Here is a 25,658-nt window from a genome sequence, read left to right on the forward strand (position 1 = left end):
CCCTCATTACCAACAGGTCACGGCAGCTGGCTGCCCCTTTTCGAGCCTGGCTCTGCCTGTAATTATGTCTGTAGCATCATTCAGCATGACTGGTTTGGTGGTGCGTCAGTGATGGTCTGGGGAGGCATATCCATGGAGGGACGGACAGACCTCTACAGACTAGGTAACGACACCCTGACTGCTGTTAGTATCGGGATGACATCCTTGGACCCACTGTCATCATGTGCGTCTCCATGTTTGTCATTAAGCACATTCTCATTCTGGAAATATATCTACATGCAGTGGAAACTAAACACACACTTAGACAGAAAGCTTCACACCGTGTGAAACAAAATGTTTCAGGTGCCAAGATCAAGATTTAATTGACATCAGTGTCTGGAGACTTGCCCTTCAGTTCTTTAAATTAAAGGCTTTTCACACCCACACAGATGATTAAATTAACCTGACTGACTGAACATTTGGGCGAGCACTGTTATACAGATCTCCGCTGACCTAAAAAGTGGTTTAATCAGGCAAAGAAGTGAAAACAGCTGTGAGGGTGAACACCATGGATGTGGACGGCTTTTAAAATTATAACAGGTTAACACTTTGAGTGTAGCGTTTATCATATTGCAAATTGCAAATGTACTGAATAGGTTTTAAAAGAAGAAACCGTGAAATTCTGAATGAAAAAGTACCATTATCCCCTTTAAATGTTTCATAGGGGTGTAATTGTTCTGGGAATGTGAATGTAAATAGAAAACAAAATGCATTACAGTCATCTGAGGTGCTTGTGGTAAAAGGAAACTTTTATTTGTACAAAAGTATCACTTAAGAACATCACTGCATGCCTCTGTTTAGTTTGGATTTTATGGTTTAAACATATAAGAGAGTAATAGTAACACAAGTCTGAGTTCACTGTCTGTTTTCAAACGCATTTCAGAAGCAGGAAACGTCCTTATGTCTCCCTCCTGTTCCTCATCCTCAGGCCGCTCACCCTGACTTCCTTGGGTGTGTCTGCATGGATTCGACCCTCTCCCTCTACATTTGCTGACATTAAAAAGTTCCCTTCTATATCCTCCTCTGCTTCCTCCTCTGGGTTTGAACTGCCATCACAGCTGAACTGCAGGCTCTCTGCCTCCATCACTGGGTCATCTTCATCAGCTTCCTCCTCTTCTTCCACTTCTGTGTCCTCGTCCTCCTCCTCCATCTGATCTTCCTTGTCCTCTTCCCCATTCTCGTAAGTGTCCTCTTTAGGGTAGTGGAAGACATCCTTGTGTTCGCTGAAGCTGATTTGCTTCTTCCCGCTATTGTTACACTGCAGCTCTTTCTTCACCTCCAAACCAATTCTTGTCGTCGTTCTTTCAGGACCAGGCTGGGATGATGGAGGACGGAGCAACTGCCTTTTCTCTGCCTCCTCCTCCTCATCATCATCCTCTTCCTCGTCTATGTCTTCCTCTACTCCCATATCTTCTTCTATTCCCTCCTCTTCTTCCTCTTCCTCTTCATCCTCATCATCTTGTGCTTCTGTGTCCTCCTCCTCATCATCTTCTTCATCTTCATCTTCCTCTTCCTCTTCCTCTCGCACTATGGAGAGTTTCCTTGCCATAACCTCTTCCTCCTCTTGCTCCATCCTCTCTGCTAGGGCCTCAGCGGTGGGCTGTGTGGGGGGTTCCTCTAGTTTAACTGTCTTAAACCCACGTCTGGGGCAGGGTTCATCATACTCTGGGTAGGTCTCCTCTGGGTAACCTGCATTGGTGTTCAAAGAGGCTTCATCAAATCCTCACAATAAAAATCTGATGGAGATTTAATTTGAACTCAAATTTAAAATGCACTTCATTTCACGGCTGTAACAAATTGAGCAAATGCAAACTGTGTAAAAAATGTGAATTCGACATTTCAGATGCACCTTCCCAGTCTGCACAGTATGGGACCTCCTCGGCCTCCATCTCTGGGGAGGCTCCCTCCAATCGGCTCTCTTGAATCAGCTGTGTGATCTGTCTCAGCTGCCTGAGTAATTTCTCCTCTTTCTTCGACGTGGTGGTTTTACTCCTCCTTCGTCTACCACTAGAGAGCAGCACAGAGTGAGGTAAAGTAGCCCTGCCTGAGTACATCACTCTATACCCGATTAATGAACTGTTTTTTTTAAAGTTACATTCTTATTACGTTCAGTTACACATCCCTACAGTGCATACAGATTTCTGCTTTTATTTTCTGCTTTTAATTATTTTGTCCAAAAACGACAAATGTATCTGACGACTACTGCTTCTTTATTTATCTTTACTTAGGTAATTCATCACAGTTTATTTGGTGCTGTGATGCTACTGGAAGTAAAACACAAGTTGATAAAAATAAATGAATAAATAAGTCTCACCTCCCAGAACTATTGTTCCTCTTGGACACAATCCTCTCCATCATCTCTTCCGTTTGGAGCAGTCTCTCCTGCAGCCTGGCAAGCTCATCAGCAGTGACTACACAATTTACACAGGACAACATCGTTTTGATGTTAAAATATAATGCACTAAACTCAATGCACACTTGTACACGTCAAAAAACGTACCCCCCTCAATCTTAAAATGGCCTATAGTTTAAATTCCTTTCACTATAGCATCTTTTGTACCTTTGGTGTGGTAAATTGTATTCATGTCAGCTTGTTAAAGGTATCAGAAAAAAGTGTTCGAAGTTACATGAGAAGAAAATGATTTTACATTTCTCGTAGTACTTACTTATTGTGTTCTTCCTGGTTCCCACGATTACTGCAGAGTTCTTTCCTGGTTTATTAACCTTCCCCCTACATGTCAGCTGTGAACATAAACATGATTATAATTAGATTAATTGAGTATACAGTTACATTTATCATACTATAGCTCTGCATGAAGTTAATAACAAATAGTATATAGAAGCTGTAGAAATTAAAATTACCTTATGTATAATATAAAGGATGTAAAGAAGGATCCCAAAGCCATATAAGGGTATCACTTGAGCCATCAGGTTGTACTTTTTGCCTCGTCTGATGCCTTTTACTTTTGCCATTGCCTCCAAACTGTGTGTCACTGAAAATGAAGGGTCCACGTCCCACTGTTCTGGGTCTTCTGGCACTGACAGCTTGTGCATGGCGGGAGGGTAGAACCCAGGTCCAACTGCAAAAATAGTCTTTCATTCAATTAATAAGAATCATTAACCTCCTAGGACCTGGCGTCCACATATGTGCACATCACATTTTGGGTTATCTAGACCAAAATAACACATTTTGCTCTAGAAGGGCCTGATATACACTTACAAGGACATTAAACTGCCACTGTTCTATCTAAATTTAAAACGAATGTCCTCATATGTGGATCTCATTTTTCTCAGAAACAAAAATCAGGTAGAAAAAATAAATAATAAATAAATCTGGTAATTCTTTGTTTTTAAATTCATCAGGTCCCAATCGACCCAAGAGAAATTAAAAATGCATGCCATGAAAGAGTTTGGGTCTTAGGAGGTTAAAGCAAATTTCCCCAAAAAACATATCACGGGGAATGTATCCTCAGCCATTAAACTTTTAGTATCTTTAATTAGATTTTACTTAACGATTATTTAGATGCTATCATTCTCTGGATTCATTTGATAACATTTATCCATAAAATGTGTCTTTTTTCATAGTTAAGCTTTGTTCTTTGTTTTCTTTAGTGATCAGATGAAGCAGCCAGAACATTTCAGTGTCACTAATCACATTGTATATGTATGTGCATATTTGCATGTACATTATATGCTATATACTCTTACTTGTCTTACAATTCTTTTTTTAAATGTTTTCTTTCTACTTTAATTCTTTCATTATATTATCCCTCTGTTCAGCACTTTGGCCGACACTTGATGTCTTTTAAATGTGCTATATAAATAAAGATGACTTGACTTGACTTGTTTTATAATGATAATGTCTAACGCCTCTTAGATTGGCCCCTAACTGTGCATGGACCCATGGACACATTCCTAGGATGCCCACTGGATGATCCAGCCCAGTTGGGAACAATTTTTCCTCTATATTAACTTATTATTCATAAAAGAGATACAATTTGTAAAGAATGAAGTGAAGAGATTCATGGGGATCAGATCAATATTTGAGAACAATGTCAAAAACATAAGAAGGTCAAAGCAGTCAGGAAAGCCCTGGGTAAAATGAAATGCCTACATTTGGATTTGTTTTTATTTATAGTTATTGCTTTTTCAGAAGCCTATTTCGAGAATTTTGACACTCCTCTGTGCAGGAACACAGACCTTCTGATGCTTATGCTCAACATGTTTCAGCATTTATGTAAAATCAAGCTCGATGCTGCCCCCATGTGGCAGTTAACTAGCACTACAAGTGGAAGATGTGACTGGGACGCTGGTTAAAATCGGCCTGCGGAAAAAACATTGCATAGTGAGAAGGTACACACACACACACATCTGGTTGCAAGAGGATGAGGATGTTAGCATGCTCTGGTCTCACCTGTCAGAGGTGAAAACTGGCCACAACACACTGAAAAACTAGCAAATAGCTAAATGTTTACGTCCCTTAACACTGGGCACATTTAAATGTGGCTTTAAAGAAGAGAGAGGGTCTCTGTTTTGTTTGGAGTAATAATGTAAGAAACTGTGTGGAAAGTTTGCAGCTTTATATTCGTGTGCTAGCACAGACTGTACTGTTTTATACAGTCAGTGGTTGCTAGCAGGCATAAATTGGCTCAGTTACAGCAGTTATGCGAAACACAGCACAGAGAGTAGTCTGGAAAGCTGCCATATCAATATCTGCCTGGGAACATTTTGAAATATTTCGTCTCCTTGGGTTGTTTGTTGGCCAGCATTGGTTACTGTTTGGGTAAATTTTGTAACCACCCATTGCTGCTTTTAGCTGAAGACATTCAGTGAACCTAAAGCAAGTTGTAGTTATTAGGCTGTGAAAATGCGTAAGAAAAAAAGAAAAGCAAAGCAAATTGTGCCCTAATGTCTAAAACCAAATCACTAACCACATTCTTTGTTCTCTAAATGGCTCATTCCTCATATAAATAATATCTAAGAATAACGTGCAATCCACAGTAGCTTTCTATTTTTGACTGTAGTATGTTCATATTTCATATAAGGTCACCAATTTTCCGCTTATTAGATTAGAAAATTCCAGTTGTTTATGGTCTAGAGTCAAATCACTACCAGTTTATATCTGATAAGATGCCCCTGCTGTGATGACTGATCCGTTTTGACAGCACCTCTGGGTGTGTGCTCGTGACTGTGTGAAACTGATATCAGGCTAAAGTCAAATAACAAATAAGTCACATACTGTGTTTCTTGTGAATGTTTTTTAACTGCTTCAACGACAAGTTTTGAAACGGTGCAGTCAGAGTCAACGCACACCTGTGTCTGTAAACACAGCAGCTCATGCTTAACATGATATGAAATGTACAAAAACACATCACTAGTTTCAGATTTAGATAAATGGTCAAACTGATTCAAATGCATTTTAACAACCAAATTATTTGTTCTTTAAAATATGGTGAATGCAGTTCTTTTTTTAAACTCACTGTACAGTGTAAGATTTCAGCAAACTTGTGTGGACTATGAAGGATAGGGCCTCTGTGCCTGGCATGGTCTGTACTGAGAAACAGCTGGCATTAACAACAGCAGCACTGACACAAAAAACACTGGAGATGGAGCAGGATGGGGATGGATGATGATCTGATAAGCCGTCTTACCCTCAGGCTGCCCCATCTCCTGTTTCGCTCTGGGCAAAAGCATCCTGGGCAGAAAGAGAGAAACGCAGAGAACAGAGCATGATATAAGAGTAACCTTCTGGCAAGTTGTTATCGACATTTTGTTCCAGAAAATGACAGCAACGCGTTAATTTCACTTGAACGGGAAAGCTGGTATCCACAGATGTTATTGCTCATCTGGTGATCCTGCTGCCCAGATTAGACCAGATTAGAGCAGCTGCATTCAAGTGCTGTTTGAAAAAGTGAGCAGCAGATGGTTTGAAATTCTCCAGAGACCGAATACAACCCCCCAATTATTATTATTATTATTCTCATTAATATTAATGTTGTTATTGTTGACTATATATGAGTATCTTCACCTACAGCGTTCAAACAGAGGCCCAGATCTCATAAACTGCCAGACTGGAACATCATCTAGGTTTTGGATCTGCATGCTACTAAACTAGTAACAAAAAATACCCGATTTAAGGTAAGAAAACACAGTATGTCATTGCTTATTGTTGGTGGTACAGTGAGAGTCCAATCAGTGCTTTTCTAATTGTGTAATTGAGGAATAGCAGGAAACTACAGTTCCAATTCCCAAGAAGTCAAATCAGAATGATTTCACAACAGAACATAGAAAACATATCAAATGTTTAAAGTGAGGCATTTTAGTATTTCATGACAAATATTAGCTCAGTTTTGAAATAATTTAATAGCAGCAAAACATCTTGGAAAAGGTGGGAAAGGGAGAAATGAAAGGTTGGAAATGTAAGTGGTGCTAAAAAATAAATTGCAGGAGGAACATTTTACAACCAGTTATGTTCACTGGCAACAAGTCAGTAACATGATTGGGTGTGAAAACAGCATCTTAGAGAATTTCTCAGGAATAAAGATGAGCAGAGGTTTATCAGTCTTCAAAAACCTGTGTCTACAAATTGTGACAATTTAGAATAATGTTTCTCAATGTGAAGATTTAATCTCATTGTTTATATTAGGCCTACATATCATCATCAAAAGATTCAGAGAATCTGGAGAAATCTCTGTCCTTGTGATTTTTGGGCCCTCAGGCGGCACTGGATTACAAACAGGAATAATTCTGGCATGGAAATTACTGCACGGGCTCGGGAAATCGTTGTCTGTGAACACAGTTTACCGTGGCTTGCACAAGGAATTTTAAATTCTTTTTGGAAAACACAAGACGCCACGTCCTCCAGACTAAAAAGGGGAGGAACAATCCGACTTGTTATCAGCACTTGACTCCAAAGCTTGCTTGTCCGATCGTATGGGTATGCAGTAGTGCTGTAGTTCTGAAAGGTATATACAGGTTTAAAGCAACATGTGCAGCCAACACAACGTGTTCAGAGAAGGCTTTGTATATTTCAGCAAGACGAAAGGTAAACCACATACTGCATCTATTACAACACCATGGCTTCAGAATAGAAGCGAGCAGCTGCTGCCTGCAGGCCAGAGCTTTCACCAACTGAATACATTTGGTGCATTGTGAAATAAAAACTCCACAAAGAAGACCCAGCAGAGCAGCTAGAATCTGATATCAGAGAAGAATGAAAGCATTCCTGTCGACTGTTGGTATAAGAAGAGAGGATGATCCTATCCCAACTTTTTTGTAACATGTTGCTGCCATCAAATTCAAAATGGCCTTATTTTTTTTCTTAAAATGGTGCATTTTCTAACTTTAAGCACATGATATTTTTTCTCAGTTTTATTGTGAATGATTTACAAATCATTCCATTCCTTTTTAACATTTAAATTTTATGCAGTATCCCAACAGTTTTTTGGAATGATGGTTGCAGTTTGTGTTTCCAGCCATGTTTTTGTACCTCATATTTGGTAAGAGTGGCAGACTGAGAGAAGCAAGCATAAGCTTACAAGTGTTTTGCAGGTGCGCCACGCTTGATCATCGATATTGATCTAGTAAATTCATGTCATGGTGTTACACTGCGGCAAATGACACTGAATCGGTATGTTTACTTCACTTGGCTGCCCTCTATTTTTCGATAACTGTGCCTTATTCCATTAAAAGTAAAGACTTGAATAAAAACAAAGAAATAAAACCACACCACAACAAGAGGTTACACCCCTGATATGCAAAGCGCCAAATGCAATTTATTACAATATTGAACAATTATTTCCTAATGAAAGCTTTAAATGCAAAACTTACAAACAATATTTGTTTGGTCTGTTTTTTCCTGAGATAACTCACATCATTTATCAACATTACTTTGAATGTTCCAGATGTTAAATCAGCCATTAAAAGCAATAAAACTTAAAAGAACAACATTTAGAGCCATTACTGGAGAAACCAAGCGAAACAAGGGTAAAAAGCTTAAGAGAACAGAGCAAGTACTATGCAAAGAAAAAACACTTATGACACAAACAGCAAATAGTAGATACTGTTGAACAAGAATATTGCACAAGCATTATTTTTAATGCAAAAATAGTAAACGCAAAGGGGGAACATTTACATTCCAGGGTTTTTCTTGGCTTAAAATGGGTCTTTCAGGGGTGACTCTGCAGGTAAGCACAGCTGCTATTTCTTGCCATTTGATAAACAAATTTGTATTTTAAACTGAAGTAAATGAAACCACTCATTCCCTTTGAGGAGCATACAAAGCCTCTTTTACCCTCGGACATCTAGCAGTAACCCTTGTTTCTCTTTTCTGATCTGAGTGGTTTTTGTTACACTTTAGGCCTCATTCCAGGACAATTTGATTGGGTATACATCAGAACTCAGGGAGGGTGATCTCTGTGTGTACAGCTTACTAGGGCTACCCTTAAAAAAAACCCTGAACCTGTTCTAATAACCGTCAAACCACATCTTCACTGATATATCCTGATGTGTAAAACCTCTAGATTAAGGATACAGGGGAGGTCATCAGGCAATGAGTCAAGGGTAAGATGCTCCAGAAATGGGAAGCTGGCTAAAGGATATTTTCTTCATTTGAAAACAAACGTCTCATCTCATTCCTGATCTTTTTAATCTCTCCTAGTCGTTTTTCCAAAATACGAATGTAGTAAATAAAGGAGGTGCTAGTCCTTTAAGAATTTAATATATAAATAATTGGAAGGTTAGGTTTTTACAATAGAACTTGAATGCAACACATGACCTATCACCCCACCCACTCTGCAGGGCCTCTGGTGTGTTTTTAAATCATAAAGCAGCAGATGGCAGTGTAGGCTCAGGTACAAAGGTATGGTATGTGTAAGACAGGCGATCAGACTCCCAACTGTCATATGATATATAATTATGTTGTTCAACAGATTTGTCTTGTAATTTTGTAGTGACTAAGGAGGATTTATCAAAATTGATTTTTTTTTCACCCACTAAGTCCATGTGCAGGTTTACCACATTTGCAGCTCAGTGAAGATGGTTCAGCTCGTGTGCTCCTGCAGTTTAGTCGACTCTAGCAGGGCATCGCTTCACCACTGGGAACCCTGTTAGGACCGTGTTAATCGAAACCTTGTAATCGTTGCATTTTTATTATAGCTTTGTTTTATATGCCTTTAATAAATTATATTATTGGGAACTTAATTGTCCGCAGTGCGCAGCACAAACTAAAAATAAAACAAAGAGGATCATCAACCGAGTACAAACTGAACATTAATGACTCACATGACAGTAAACAAAGCACAAGGAGGCACACAGTATTCTAATTAGATCCTGTGATATTATACTCTAATAGTGATAGAGCTGCTTTATTGTGGGGTAGAAGGGGTGGGGGTATTTTTGTCTCAGTCTTTCAGTCTGTTTGGGTTTAAGATTGTAAATTTGAAAAAAGCAGGCCTGATTATTAGCCAGTGATCAGCTACACTGACTTATGAATATTTTTCAGCAATTTCTGGCTTTAGGTTTACTTCATACTGCCATTTTACCAGTTTAGCTCTTGAAGTCACTGTAGTCAGAAGTATTTTGACAGTTTTTTATTTGTAGGTTCTGTATTTAAGCACATTTAGTCTCAATTAAAGGCTTTAATGAGTAGGTTTGGGCGAGTATTTGTGTAAAAGACATATCCTTTCATTACATGTTTCTCCAAGTTCAGAGCTTTAAAAGTTGCTAGGCAATTACCATGAAGTAAAGAAAAATGCAATTTCATTTTTAGCTCATCTGGTCAAGGCACCAATCAGCTTATGCCTTGGTGAGTTGTCCTACTGTCCATCTGTCTGCAGTTCATAAGAATTGTTACTGATCCTACAGTATTGGTCAGAGTTTACTCATAGTTACACCCAGTGGGTCATCACTTGAAATCTGCACAAGGTCAGGGTCACATTTGTTGTTTTTTATGGGCACTTTTCCATTTTCAGAAGAGTCCATGCTCCTTCTATGGCACATTTTTGTTCAAATTTGCACACAGTGGTTAGCTAATAGGTCTTCTTTTTACAGGCAATAAGCTGTGAATTCTGAAGAATTATGTACTGGATAAGCTACTACACCATCAATGTTCTGGTGTGGACTTTATGTCTGCGTCATTAGTCAGTACCCGTCTGTATCCCACAGACATCACCCAACACTGCGTATGCTCAGGGGTGATGTTCAGACCACCCGTTGTCAGCTCTAGCTTGTCATGGAGTCCCTCTGTCTTTTTCAGATCTTCAGGAGGTTGAAGGCACCCAATTTGATTGAAATCTTTGCAGTTGATTGGACCAAGTGGGGATGTTCCACCTTTTTAGCCTGAAAAGCTTTGTTGTTTGTCTTGCTGAGTTTGGCTCAACAGAATACTCCTGTGTACCTCTATATTCATATTATGGCTTTCTTAATTAGTTAAAATCATCAGTAGGCGCTGGTCTGCCAGCTCCCCTACTTGTCCAAGTTATAACAATAACAGCACCATGTTTGACAAATAGCACGGCATGCTTTTGGTCATAATCTCCTTATTTTCTCCGCCGGCATTTGCTCTTGCTTGTCATTAATAATCCTGGAATGACACATAACTACTCGTTTAGTTTGAGTTCCCGTGTGGCAGTACACTTTGGTCTCAACACCTAAAGTCCAAGCTCACACACACATCTCAGTCGTGGCGCAATTCAGATTAAATATACAGAGGACAAGAAAGTGTCTGAAAAACAAATATATGTGCAGCTGTCTGAATACTGTTGTGTGAGCTGCATGTTTAGTTATAAATTTGAGTTGATTTGGATGTTTTCGTATTGTTAATGCATTTGCACACAGTTTCAGTACCTTTTTTTAAAAGATGAAGATGTGAATGACACACAGCTGAAAACAAGAACAACAAAGCCAACTGATGATATTATTGTACTTAGTGTGTACATACAAGAATAGGTCGACTTTGTAAAACAGATGGCTAACCTTGTTAATAAGGGTTAAAAAGAGAAAATATGCAGAAAAAATATGACTCTATAAGATCCACACAGAAATCAAACTGTTTATGTTAACAAGAATCAAATAGCACAAGGCTGCAGAGTGCAAAGAGTGTTGGAATAAATACTGAATGGACGTGGACAAAGGTCAAGTAGTGTAGGAGGGACCTATGGGACTTATTAGCGAAGACCATTGCGGAGATGATCCCACTTCCCATCTTTCACAGAATGCTTGATCAAGAGTTTAAAGGTTTTGGGTTCTTTTTTTTTAAGATGGTGATCAATGTGTTAATCCCTTCAGGGGCCAAATAAATGATTTATAGTATACACTAATACCCAAAAGTTTAATTCACCTTTTTCATTAAGTCTCTTACTTTTATTCCTCAAATGAGCTGCAAATTGAATGGAAAGTTTAGTCAAAATAATAACTTAGTCTGTCAAATAAGGCGTCATTCAGCCTTGTGGACCTGCATAGCCCTGTTTCTGTCTATTGTTTGAAGTAATCAGGAGACATTTGACTTTGTCTCTTTGAAGTATCTCACACTTGGAGTGGCTTTATGGGTACTTCTTTCTTAAAATGTGGTTAGACTGTACCTACAACAGCTTAATAGAATTAAGATCTAGTGAAGGCACTGGCCACACATTCATATACCAGCTGACTGTGCCTCCTCTAATTAGTTCTTCCATACTTTTGAGGTTTGCTTTGGGCTCTTTTGTAGGAGGAAGTTGGCTCCATCAAACATCATCCACATGGCATGGCATGGTGTTGAAAACCAGACCAGTAGCTGTCCTTGCTGAAGATCCCTTTATCCTGTACTAATCTTCCATTTCAGCAACATCAAAGCACCCTGAAACCATCACATTTTTTCCTTGAAAGATGGTGTCATGACCTCCTCCCGCATCTTTTCATTTGTTTTAAGTCTCACAAATGTTTTTCTTTCTGATCCAAACACCTCAGACTTAGATTAGTCTAGCAACATCACTTTTTTTTAGCTTATCCAGGTGAACGTCTGATGAGCTTATGCCATGGGGAGTCTTTCCACATTTCACACGAATCACTACTCACCAGATTTTAGTGAAACTTGCACAGACTGATCACCTAATAGGTCTTCACCCACACTGTGCTCAAGGTCAAGGTCGTGTTTGTTGTTTTATGGGCAGTAATCTCTGAATAATGCTGGATTGTGACCTGGATGAGCTCCTGTGTCACTGACGTTATGGTTTTCCAGTCTTCCCATTGTGTGTGTTCTTTTGCTTGTCTTAATTTCTCTCTGACACATCCTGTGGGGCGTACTAGGAAGCAAATTCAGCATATTTATTCACGCTAGTTGGGCTGATTTTAGGTATCACGTCAGTGGTTAACAGCTTTCTTTGTTAACCCACATTTCCTTCAGTATCTATGTGGGCTCATGTAAAACAAGGTGCTTGACAAAATGAGATAAACATACTTGCAAATAAGGCAACTGAGAAATGCAGCAAAAAATGTTCACTTCACGTATTAATGTATTTTTTTTTAGCACTCAGTGCACTCTTACTGCTCTGTCTTTTCTTTTTCAGGTGACAGTTGCACATTAGAGCTGTTTGCTTTGAAATTTGATCATTTTAAACATGATATTAAAGCTCTGCATTCAGGTCTGATATTGACATAAACTTCATTTTTGGCCAAATAAAAGTGAAATTAATTTCCTTAATTGAACGTATTAATAAAAACTAGTCAGTTTTCTAATCTGTGTGCATTTATTTAGATCTCAGCAGTGTAAAATGGGGACATGCATAAAAACATTTATGCATATTCTATGTTAAGTAAACGCATGTTCATCCCAGGATCGATGTAACCCAGGCAATTTGTGCTGCTGTAACTTTTCTGCCTGGCTTCATTCATTGTAAAACTAACCTACTGCTCAACAGGTTTACATATGTAACGCATTCTGTCAGTCTGTATCTGTGGGAAAAAATGATCAGAAGCTTGTTTGAGTCATTTTAATATGGCACATTTTATATACGTTTTTAATAAAACCCTGAGGATAAGCTCTTCAGGAGAAGTTACCATAGTGATGTAGCCAGGTTAAAAGAAAGCAACCTTCGTGACATTGAAAACTGGCTGTAGGTCTAGATACTGTGCTAACCCATTAATCTTGTTACACCACTCAGGAGTCACCTCTTGACTGTTGACGTTGAGACTGTTTACTTTTTTTTTAATGGTAACATTTGATAAAGGCACCAGTTGAGGCTCTTGGAAGCAACTTTTTCTCAGAGCCTCTGATGTACTTGTCATCTTGCTCAGTTGTGCACCAGGGCCCCCATGTCTCTTTCTGTTGAAGGAAGCAGTGAACATTTTGATTTCTAGCATGGAAAAACGGGTTAATATCTTAGAACTCTGATGAGTTTCAGTTTCCTGTCATACTTCATTTATTGCGGATCACTTATTGCAAAATGAAAATAATGGTTTTAGTTAATTTATTCAGAATTTTGTCTTCACCAAATGGAGAAGAGCAACATACTTAAAGTAATTTGATTCCGACACAGGTTTTGATCTGATTTGTTGACCTCAGTAATGTATTCTGCACTGCTAATCATGCAGTCCTTTTAACTATTGTTGGACATGTCACTTGCTCTAAAAACATCTAGGGTCAGGGTGTTGAGGGCATAGGAAGCTTTTCTGTGCCAATTTCAGTTCTCTGTTCCAAATTTAGGCCATTGCATAGACTTATTGTCAGTACTTTTTATTATGCAGATGTTATGCAGCTCCACCTATTATGCAATTCTCAAAACCCCACAGGGACTGTCATCATAACCATCTCGGAGACATTCAGAAGTGGATGGCTCAATATTGAACTGAAGCAGGGTAAAAATTGCACTGAAATACAGTATTTGTCATTTCTAATGAAAATGGAAATGTGTTACTTACATGTTGATTTACTCCCACACAGTGTGATTGTATACTGAGGAAAACATGGCATATTTAGACAGGACAAGACAAGATTAAAAAAGACAGAAAAAAAGGCAAGGTTACATTCGAGATTTAAGCATTACCTTTATGAAAATGGGGATGCTGCTGTTTCCACTGCTTTTTAATTGTTGGGGTAAACACTTACAAAGCTACCCCTTACAAATTCTTGAATCCCTTTACCGGGGATGCAATTGATTAGAATTACAATGAGAATTGATTTTTGTGTGTTATAGATCCATATAGCCAGCACATCTCTTGGGGAGGTAGTGTGAAAGATTGCCTCCCCAAGTTTGACGAATATGTGGTGGCAATTGCGGCTGGCATGGAGCCAATTGCTAATTAAAAAGCTATTAAGAGGTGTTTAAAAATGGGTGTCCTGTCTGTTCCTTGGTAACCCAGAGGAATCTGTGCCTGTGAACCTTTAGCTACACTACACAGATATTTATTTATTTATTTTCTAGCTGTAAGTGCGGTACAGATTGAAGCATTGTTTGGCCTACAGCTTGTTTGCGATGCAAGGTTATCTGTTTTAACTTTGAGATGATGCTCTTCACATTTAACAAGTTTAATACAGCTTTTACACACACACACACACATATATATATATGTAACAAGCCATCGTCTGATTGGGTAAAGAGAGCAAGTTATTTCAATATGGGTTTCTTGTCCACTGGTGTTCAAAGAAAAATTACCAGTTGTCTACCAAATAACCTCAGAATACAACATTTCTTTTAGACTGCAAGACGAGATTGACATGAGTATGATGATAAAATAGTGCACCAGCTGTTATTTTCAGCTGTGTAAACATGCTTTGCAATAGTTTCAGTGATGCAATCATTCTTTGTGTCTGCCTGGATGCCTCTTGGTAAACATTTCACTTTTTTTTCCTTTTAAAATGATAGACTGAAGCAACTTGAGGACATGAATATTTTGTTTACCAGATTTTTTGTATCAAGATTGCAAATAATGATTTTTGGAAAATTTCTGACCAAATCTAAGTTAGGTTGACCTAGCTGTTAGTGATATATTATTAGGGATGTGAACAGCACTAAAATTCTGAGAATGTGATGGTACTTGGTACTTAATTAGCAGTGTATTTACCAAGGCTACAATTCTTCCAGGTACAGCAAAAATAAGTGTTTTTGCTTTTCCTTTGCTGCTGAACAAGAAGGATACCTACAAGCACAGGAAAACAATAGACGATGACAATCAAAGACAGCATGAAACATGAACGTAGCTTCCAGGTCAGAAAAATGAAGCCATTTTGGAAAATGCCTGAAAAGCTACATTCTGTCTGAAGGCCATCAGATGGCGATAGCTCTGGTTGCAAAAAGACTTCAGATCCAACAGAAGTCAAAAGATAAGATTCCTGACTTCTGTACATACATTCCTGCTGAGTTTATGGACTCATGGAGGTTTGTCTGTGATGTGAAACTGCACATTCATTGGCTAGTCATTAGCCAAAGACTAGCCATTCAGAGTCAGATCTGCCCTTTTCTTGTTACGTCTTTCTTTTTCCTACCAGTTGGAAATGCTCAACTCGGGGCTTGAAAACAGCACTTCAGAAACCAAAGGCTGATGTCATGGTAGCTATGGTAGCCATCTTTTATACTGCCAATGATGACAACAACTGCAGCTTCTGCAGTAGGCCTGTCTCACTGATAAGAAAGGCAGTAAGAATCTACTGTGTATCTATCAATCTATGTTATTCAATCGGCATTGGTACAGATATCCTAACCCTATATATTAGATTCATGACTAGCATCATACATGGAAATATAAACTATTTAACGCAGCAGGAAAATATTTGAAATGAAATTCCTAATAAAAGCCACCAGGAAAAGGTACTTTTACTACCACTCAAGAGCAGACCATTAAGGCCTAAGTAGTAGCCTGTAGTGCATCACATGGATAAAATCCTTTTTACCCATTGACTTTATTTCAGTGTGAGTGTTGAAACTATAGTTGGTGTTTGCAGTTGTCTTCTTTGTTCTTACTATCATATTTGTTCAGCAGTGTAGTGTGGTTTCATTTCAGTCAAATAATGGTCATAGATCTTTTCAATCTTGTACTAAGGCCTGGTGACCTTCAAACTGCAGCTTAAGTTGGCAGTGACTATTTCCTTAACACTTATGCGGATCCCCCTAAATTTGTCACCAAAAGCAATATTTTCCTGACAAAATATTTTCTTTTGATTTGAAGTATTGTGTCCGTTTGGTCCCTGTTCTGTGTCCATATACTTCAGATACTACTTGTGACTTAAAAAAGAATCCTGCATCAACAGTAAAGCTAAAAATTCTGACATAGCTGGCATGGATGAACATTATTGGCCATGCCATACACCCTCCATAAGCTTTTAATCCTAGGAAACAAATATGCATTTGTGTACCCTCTCTGGATGAATGGATTATAGATTATCACTGCCAACCAGCATATGATGCCAACAGAGATTATGGCTGCTGTATGTAGAATAAAGCAGATACCACTGTTTGGGAAATTGTGGCACCATAAACTACTTCAAGGTAATGTGGCCATGCTTCAGCATTTGACACATTGAGGGTATTAGGGATTTTAGCTGTAAGGATTCTTTCTCATAAACCGGCTGGTATTTTAAAGACAGTTGAGTTTCGATTTGCCATTTTCACCCTTGTTCCCTGTTTCTGTTTTCTATTCCTATTATTCCAGGCAACTCAGCTGTGAACTGACTCAAAATGTATTTCCATATTTCCCCATAATTGCAGCATTGTTGAAATAAGACTTTCATCGTTCTCATGGAAACCCCTGAGTACACATCAAGCTGTGCAATTACTCAAAAAATAAAACCCGCTAATGTCAGAGTGGTGAAAATATCAGAGTGCACTCCCATTCCCAAAATCCAGCTGGGAAGTATTAAATTTTAACTTTGACCATGTGCATATTCACAGCCACAAGCTCTTTAAAGAAATGACATACAGCCTGTTGGCCTATTTTGGGTGGTGCCTTTGATGCTTTGTCTTCTTTTGGTGAAGCTATACTGGAGGTATGTCCAATTCACTTCCCAGTTTGACAGCACTTTTAATACCAGCACTGGTCTTTTATCTGTTTACTGTGCCACTCTCTTATCAAACCTTTAATTACTTAATTATTCTTCATTGGGTTCAATTAAAACACAATGGACTCTGCTGCTATAAAAGTCAACTACTTCTGCTCTTGCACGGCAAGATATACAAAGAATGGGAGATAGGCTGTTGCAGTTGGCCTTCTATTATGCACTTGGAATAAATGAGATTCTGTTATTCTTTGGATGAAAGTCTGGCCTTTCTGATTATTATGCTAACAGCAAATATAACATTGACTTTTATAAAATGTTCAGGCTCCTCGAGTCGAGTGAGGAATAGATTCACATACATGGCAATCAACACACCTTTCCCAAACAAAATTACTTTTTAGAAATAGAAATCGTTTTCTTTCTCTATTCATGCAAGTGATTTGTTGCGCAATGTCACCTCACTCAATAGTAGCGAGCCAGGTTTACATCAGTTTTTTTCACTCCTCCCTGGGCCTCTATCTAAATCAGTCAATTTATTTCCAAATTGCATGTCGAGTGTAGGAGCAAGGGCTTATGGCAGTATATTAAATCACAGCACTCCTACAGTATATATTTTGAGAAGGTTTAATTTTTTCCTCTTTTTTCTGATATTGATGGGGATGCACCTGGCTTTGAGTGTCATGAAGGACACAGTGTTACAAATTTGAATCCGGTATATTCATAGAGCAAAGACAGTTGTGAAAAGTGAATGAAGTGAATTAATGGAGTCGAAACATGTTTTACAATACGGGCCAGACCTTGACTGTCTTTTAGTTGTATGGTCGCCAGTCTGCACACCTTAATTTATTAGTATGAGAAGGACAGACAATATCACTAAGGGATGCAATTTAAATTTGTGTTGCTTTTATGGACTGGCATGAAGAAAACTTCTTTCTCTGGGAGATTTGAATGTTAGTCCTTCCTAATGAATGCACGCCAGATGAATGCACATAAGTTTGCAGTAATTAATTTTTTTCTGTGTTGGTACAGTTATATCTACATCATTTGGTTTTTGAGTAAATAGCACTGCCTGATTTTTTTTCAGATATAAAGATTTTGGCATATAGAGTATGTTGTGTCATTTAATACGGATTTATTCTATGGATAATAGTATAATATTGCAGAAGAAGATCCTTGAAGGTCATTTACTGAGCATTTACTCGTTCAGTGAAGCAGCTCTGAATCCATTGTTTGCAATACATTCCTCACTTTGTGCAGCACATGTAGCAGAGTAGCAAAGCTGCTGAGCAGAATCAAGCAGTGTCTTCAGGTTAAGCTGTTAACAAGTTAGAAAATAATGAGATTTTTGGGGTGTTTTTATCTTAAATATAACATTAACATATGGTATTCATGTCAAAAATGCTCTGTTTAGTCAACTACATATCAGGGATGCACCAAGCTGATATTTGAATCAGATATTGGCCGAACACAGGCCCAGAAAGATTAGCTATTAGTGATGGATCTTATCCATTCAGTTCAGTTCTATGTTGTCCTTCCTCATTGGAGCAGCTAGCAGCAAAGCTAACACACATAACTTGACATAAAGAAGCTAACAACAGAGGGACAGCAATTCAGAAAAATTTCATGGTGCTACACCAATTTGACATTTTATTTTTGGTTGCTGCACCCTGAAAAGTGAGCTGGCGTAACTGAAATGAGCACTTCACTCTGAGGCTGCTGACTTATTTGTGGTTCCTAGGGTTAGAGTAGAAAATAAAGTAGGATGGGAGGCAGAGCTTTCAGCTTTCAGGCCCCTCTTCCATTCTACTTTTAAGATTAACTTAAAACTTTATTTTTTTGATAAAGCCTCTAGTTAGGGCTGAATAAGATGACCCTGAACCCTCCCTCAGTTATGGTGCAATAAGTCCAGCCTTCGGGGGGTTCATTCACCTTTTTCACTCTGTGTGTTCATACACCACTTGGCATTTAATCATCAGTTATTATTACTCTCTGGCTCTCTTCCACAGTGTGCCTCTTGTCTCCCTGAGCAGGGTTCTGCTGGAGCTTTCTTCCTGTTAAAAGGGAGTTTTTCCTTCTCACTGTCACCAAGTGCCTGCTCATAGAGGGTCCTCTGATTGTTGGGGTATTCTCTGTATTATTGTAGGGCTTTTACCTTACAGTGTGAAGCGCCTGTATAAATAAAATTGTCTAAACTGAAAAGATCCAATGTTAATGAGACTTTCTCTCTCACTCTGTGGCTCGTTTAGCTTATTTTTTTATCATATTTGGTCAGGGACCTTATCCACAAAGCTAGAAGGATGCTGGTTTAGTGTAATTTTATGGTGAGGAGGGAAAAAAAAATTACTGTGACTGTAAGTGACAACACTTTGCTCTCCAATGATCCTCATTTTGATCCAGAGCAAGACGAGTGTAAATAACACCAGTGCATTATTTATTATATCACTATATTTATAGTGGGCCTGCTTTCACTTGCCAGTTCTCTAAGCAATGTCAAAACTCAGTAAATGTACATTACTGACTATATACATTTTTTTTCATAAGTTAGTAAAACTGCTTAAATTAAACTTGATATTTCCTTGCACATAAAAGAATAGATATCAGTCTCTTCTCACAGTGAGATACAGATTATTTGTTTAAAACTGGATTGGTACATAATAACTGCAGACACACACACAGTGTATTGGTATCAATATCAGATTGGAGCTGGAAAATGCTGGATTGGGCCATGCCTAATTGCTGCTCAACAAACACAAAGGTATTCTCTGTTATTTTTTATCTTAGTTAAACTACACAGTGGGCTGAGCTGCAGTTTTATTTTCCCTGTTTTAATTATTTTTTCCTAAATAATTAATAATGAATAAATAATAATAATTTCCTACAAATTATTTTTTGCCCAAATTCACAGCTGATTTGTAGACTTGTGTTTTTTAAACCTACTAACATGCATGAGAACATTTTAACAATAGTATCTGCATGTATGGCTGTCATGGTTACTGAGAGCCATACATGCAATGCAACCTAAATATAACCTAAAATTATATCATGATATTTCAGGAAAATTGCAATAACTATATTTTTGATGACGCAAGAACAACAAATACCGAACAATGTTTTATTGATGTTTGCCGTTTGCATGCAGGCACCAGCTTGTAAATAAATTAAGGGCATTTTCCATCCTTTTCTAATTAGCAGTAGAGCAATAACAGTGACATGGTATAAGTCAAATGTGAGCACAAAAGTGGTCTAGGCAGTGTTTTTCCTGGAAATTGTAATTAAAAGTATAACACGATTGCTTAACACTTTAGCTTTGTACTAACTGAAGTACCTTAGTCTTGTAACTCTTCAGAAACTGCATAATATTGTCACACAATAAACCTGAGAAAATATTTCTACCTTTCTTGTCTTCTTGTTTGCTCTTTCATATGATTGCAGCTAGCGACACTCAGGCGATTCATTTGTTTACATTTGGGTCACACATCACCAGCTGCTAATATGTCCTGCTCGATCCTGGGCTTGGGAACACTTATCTTGCACTACTGTGTACTACTCAGTACTGTGCTTTGTTGGAGGGTGTTGAAGTAGCTCCTTTTTTAGATACTAGATTTTCTTTGATAACATGTAGCTCTCGCTCTCAGACATGCCCGGGCTTGTCTGAGAGCGGGTTACCAGGCGATGCACTACAGAATCTAAAGGTGCGATGTTATAGCAATGATATCATGATATGCCATTTATATATAATTTAAAAATGTATATGAGTGAATAGACTTTTAACAGGGCAGAGCGTTTTACTTTTCATAATGGGAAAGGCGCAAGTGAAATGCATATCATTAGCATAGTTTAGTTCCTATCTGGGTAAGCCATGCCAGTAAGCCAGACTGCACATACCAGGACTCTGGAACCAACTCAGACAAACTCAGGTTGGTTTTAATGTTAGACCTCTGCTTTTCCTGCTATGACAAGCCAAAATGTCTGGTGTGAAAAATGATGATCGTCAAAAAGTAAAAAGTAAAAGCACAAAATTATAATAACATTTTGGTAAAGTAAATTAACCAGCTTTCAAAATATGTGCCTGTTAAATTTCTTTTGACTAAGTAGGCAATTGTTCATTTTGCAACATATTTAAAATGGTCTTGTCATTGCTGTATGTTATATATTGTGTGTCAACCCTCTCTTAGATGGCAGGATGAAGGAGATAGTGAAGAAGCTTCGAGCACTTTTGACTACAGAGCACACTGTACAAAGTAGCATTTTTAAAGCTGCTAAGTTTAGCTAACATCCCTTTCTCGTGTTCCTAAGGGTTGTGTTTCTGCATTTGGGTGACAAATTATTTCTCTCTCTTTGGCTGTTTTGTGGTGTAAATTAACTGGTGATTTTATGCAGTTACAATTTGTGATTGGACAAAACAGCTTGTGTTTTTGAGAAAGTTGTTGATCAAAACCTGGTGTGGATCAAAGAAATGGAGCAAGACCAGGTTTCTGCTTCCAAGGGGACTTTTGCTTTGTTTGTGGTCAGAAAGCATGCAGACCATTTAAGCATGATAATAGCTAAACTACTAATTAAATGTGAATAAATTCTTTGTAAACTCTTCTGGGATGAAAGAAAGAAGAAAAAAAAGCAGTTCCCTTGACCCCAGTGGTGAAGGCATCCTACGGCTGTGCCATTTTCCTGGCACAGTTTCAGTTCATTTGTCCCTTTCAGAGGAAAGGGTCGCCACACTTGAGTACAAAGTTTATCACCTTTATCCGGTGATGAAGCGTCTCTTTATTTCCATGATGACAGTATCCACATCCAGATGGCACGAGGGGTAACTGACTGTTTTTCTGAGAATTAAAAATTATGTTTATTATATGTTATGGCCTTCGCGGTTACAACATCTCAACCCAGCTGGACACAAAGGTCCAAAGTCTAGGGTGACTTTAAACCTTTGTGTTAGATGGGGCTCTGCATGTCTGAATATCTTAATGTAGTGTGGTGTTTCACTAAGACACTTTACATTGGGTTTTTTTTTTAATTTAATTTGTCATTCATCTGCATGGGGACTCATGTTGCACTTGAATGCACTGACTTTACTCTCATCTGTGACCCTTTTTATGTATATTTCTCTGCAAAACACACAATTTTCAGTTGTTCCATAACATGGAGTTGATCTGCAGACTAGTGCAGTGATGAAGATTACAATTAGTGCTTTGTGACTTCACGTTTACTCCTCTTTGCTTAGTGTGCATAGAAAAGTATCACAACTAAAAAACAGCAGACAAGTTTCAACATGCTGCCAGAGGTTAAAAATTTCAAGTTACTCAGGTGGTTTGATTTTTACTGCTGAAATTTACAAAGTTCATTGTGTCGCATATATGCACTTCATTTTAAGTATTAAATAGCAGCATGCCTCCCCTGTGTGTTTTAGGCACCTTGAATGCCCTTAACCAGCACTAATAGGAGATAATGATTGGTGCTCAACAAAAAGAGAGATTCATTTTGAATTATTAACAAGTTAACTTTGTAGTGGAGGCGCTTTATCCCTGAGGACAAACAGCCCAAATGTTTGCAAAATATAATTAAGCCGAGGCATCTTTAAATGTCATTGCTGCCTGTGCCATGTTTCAAATTGTTCTGCATCAACAGAATTTAACGAGATGGCTAAGGAATCCATTTCCTGCAAGCATGTGATAAGCCACACATACAGTGGAGCACTTTCATTGATTGCCAAAATAAAGCATTTTGTATGCAAATGGGGGAATGGAGTGGCTAAGCTGATTCAGCCTCATGGACACCAAATAATGGTCTTTACAATTAATACTTTTACATGCTATCCATTGAAAATTTCATCTTCCATTTAATGGCTCTAAAACATTTACACATGCCCAGAAAAGAGGGGAAACTGCACTGTGTTCCAATGGATTAATATGAAAGCCAACAAACAAATAAAGCCATGCATCCCTCCCTCACCCCCCCCAGAGTACTGGTCCCTTTCCTGTCGTCTCATGCTCCTGCACATTTTGGATTAACAGATAATCTTTGAACATGAAGGAAGGTCTGCTAACCCCGAGGGGGTGAGATGTAGTGAGTGAAAGAGAGCACAGGATTGGAGGCAGCGCCGCATTGTTTGAATGTAATGTGCTTGTCTTGTTCTTGTAAACATGAGGCTGTTTTTGTAGTGGTGATAGAGCTTTAAATGCTCCTCCTTTCACTCTTGCAGGTTGTGTCACATTGAGACCCACAGGTCTACATAGATAAAGGGTGCTACACGGCACAGGAGGTAGACCACCATTCAGAAGGTTGGGGGTTTGATCCCTGGCTCCTGCAGTCTTCATATTGAAGCGTCCGTTATTCCTGTATCATTTATTATGGAAAATTTGGAATATTTTGGCTCCTCCCAGTTCTAGCCTTTGTGTTGTGTCCTGGTCAGTGTTGTTTAACTTGTAAGCCAGAGTCCAAAATTGCCAAAATATTCCGACTGCTCCCCTTTTCTCAAGTGGTCGCCACAGCAGATGGATCCACATATTTGATATGGCAGATTTGTACACTGTTTGCCTTCTCCTTATGGTCTCTAACTAGGGATCTTTTGTGTTTTTGGTGAATGTGTCAACCATTTTGATGTGTTCATCTATAGAAGTAATTTTACGTATAGACCGAGTGCCACATGTTAAATTCTGGAAAACAGTGCCCACTGGAAGGAATAGCAGTCCCACATTATGCAGCTGATTACCTTTAGCTGACTTAAATTATTAGATTTCACAAGGTCAGAGAATCATTTAAGGACCCTTTGTTAGCGCTGTCAGAAAATTAATGGTAGCTATGTGTTAGCAAGGCTGTGTAGTTAGCATTAGCATTATTTGAACATTTAACAAGCATTCTTCAGAGATTTTGGTCCATATATGATGATAGTATCACACAGTCACTGCACATCCATTATATTAATATCCTATTCCACTACATCCCAAAGAATATGTTCAATCTATTGGATTACAGAGCATTATCATTCCCAACGCGTAACATACCAACGATTTGCCACGCCCCTAGGCATCTCATAGTAACGCGAAAGGTACCCTTCCCCATGGATTCTCAATTGAATCCAATAGAATGCCATTCGTGGCGGTAAGACACGCTTCAACCACAGGCTTCAGCCATCCATGCCAGCCCTAACCCTAACCTTAACCCTGTCTTTCGTCAGTATATTACACGTTGGGATGAGAACATGTTGTGGATTAAGACCTGGTGACTGTGGAGCTCATCTGAGTTGAGATGGAAGCAGCCATCGGAAGATAGGTATACTGTGGTTATAAAGGGATGACATGGTCAGCAACAATACAGTACTGTGGAGTTTAAACAATACTCAGTTGGTAGTAAGGAGGCCAAACTGTACCAAAACATATCCCCCAGACCATTACACCACCATCAGCCTGAATCATTGATTAAAGACAGGTTAGATCCATGCTTCCATGCTTCCACTTCTGACCCTACCATCCAAATGTTGCAGCAGAAATCAGATCAGCCAATATTTTGCCAACCTTCTGTTGTCCGATATTTGTGGGTCCATGCAAATTGAAGCCCCAGTTTCCTGTTTTTAGCAAACAGGAGTGGTCTTCTGCTGCCTTAGCTAATCTGATCGATGTGTTGTGCATTCAGAGATGCTCTTCTGCATAGCACGGTTGTAAAGAGTGGCTTATTTGAATCACTGCTGTCTTCTTGTCTGCTCAAAGCAGTGTGGCCATTCTCCATCAACAAGGTTTCTCTACATGCCTAAATGCATTGAGCTGCTACTAGGTGATTGGCTGATTTGATATTTAACTCAGTGCCAGGTTTCTTGAAATATTCAATTTAGATTGTTTTTTAGATCTTTGTGAATAATTTTACCCTTTGTATAAATCTTGTAAATTATTGTAGCCTTTATTTATGGTTTAGTGTTGTCTGTCAAAATATATTCAATATTTAACTGTCAGACCTCATCTGCTGTCCCTCTTTTTTCCCCCTTTTGCTCCCAAAGTGTGCCATTCTCAAAATATGAACCCGGTGTGGTTTTAGAGCCAAGGACAGCAGCAAAAACTGTTGACAGCAGTGTTTGAAGTAAATGAGAAAGCTGAGCCCTTCAAGAGTTACTGAAAGGCGACGAGAGTGCAAGATGGGCAAGAAGGACGATGATGATGGGGCTGACCTTCTGATCAGGTAAGTGTGAGGAGGCCTGCGGACAGAATCCCCTCTCTGCTGCCCAGGCTGGAATTTTGTGCTTGAGAAGTGTTTAACTTTCTCAAATCCCAATTGCACTCAGTGGGGAGTGTTCTCTTTCCCTTTGCCCACAGGTTTAGTGACTGCCCTCATGTGTGGGCCTGAGTAGGAGGGGGTGTGCATTTGGAGGCTGGGGATCAATAGCATGGCAGCTTGTCTGTTTAACAGAAGTAAAGTAAAGCTAGAAGAGAGGGAGTGGGGGTGAGAAAGTGAAGGCTATAGATATCTGAGTGGGAATTATCCATGACACCTTGGCTCTCAAGCTGCAACCTTTAAGCACATGATTTAGGATCACCTCCATTTGTGGGATAGCCCTCGCACACTCAGCACATTCAGTCCGAGCCATTGTGCTCTGTTAGCTCTCACAGCTGAAAGCCATTGTCAGTTATTTGTTTAGAAATGCTTTTACTGTGAAACCCTGCTACCTCCATTG

General features: G+C 38.8%; 1 protein-coding gene and 1 long non-coding RNA gene across 5 annotated transcripts; one reads left to right on the forward strand and one right to left on the reverse strand.

Annotated features, from left to right (window-relative positions):
• Positions 1–775: 775 nt before the first annotated feature.
• ric3a (RIC3 acetylcholine receptor chaperone a) lies at positions 776–6,147 on the reverse strand. 4 transcript variants are annotated; one of them, XM_025906164.1, is made up of 8 exons: positions 6,072–6,147; positions 5,691–5,734; positions 5,520–5,587; positions 2,902–3,119; positions 2,706–2,781; positions 2,354–2,450; positions 1,889–2,046; positions 776–1,728 (listed from the first exon to the last, which is right to left on the reverse strand). In XM_025906164.1, exons 4-8 carry the CDS (start codon positions 3,091–3,093, stop codon positions 938–940), a joined length of 1,314 nt encoding a protein of 437 aa, XP_025761949.1. In that variant the 5' UTR covers positions 3,094–3,119; positions 5,520–5,587; positions 5,691–5,734; positions 6,072–6,147; the 3' UTR covers positions 776–937. The 4 variants fall into 4 exon arrangements, with proteins under 4 accessions (XP_025761949.1, XP_025761947.1, XP_025761944.1 ...); XM_025906162.1 differs by having other exon boundaries at positions 5,520–5,592; positions 6,072–6,124; XM_025906159.1 differs by lacking the exon at positions 5,520–5,587 and having other exon boundaries at positions 6,072–6,139.
• LOC112846566 (uncharacterized) lies at positions 3,404–25,148 on the forward strand. The gene is made up of 3 exons (XR_003219578.1): positions 3,404–4,392; positions 6,074–6,177; positions 24,987–25,148. It is a non-coding gene; the product is annotated as an uncharacterized LOC112846566 (long non-coding RNA).
• Positions 25,149–25,658: the final 510 nt, after the last annotated feature.

The sequence above is a fragment of the Oreochromis niloticus genome, linkage group LG1, assembly GCF_001858045.2.
Source record: "Oreochromis niloticus isolate F11D_XX linkage group LG1, O_niloticus_UMD_NMBU, whole genome shotgun sequence".
Classification (NCBI taxonomy): domain Eukaryota; kingdom Metazoa; phylum Chordata; class Actinopteri; order Cichliformes; family Cichlidae; genus Oreochromis; species Oreochromis niloticus.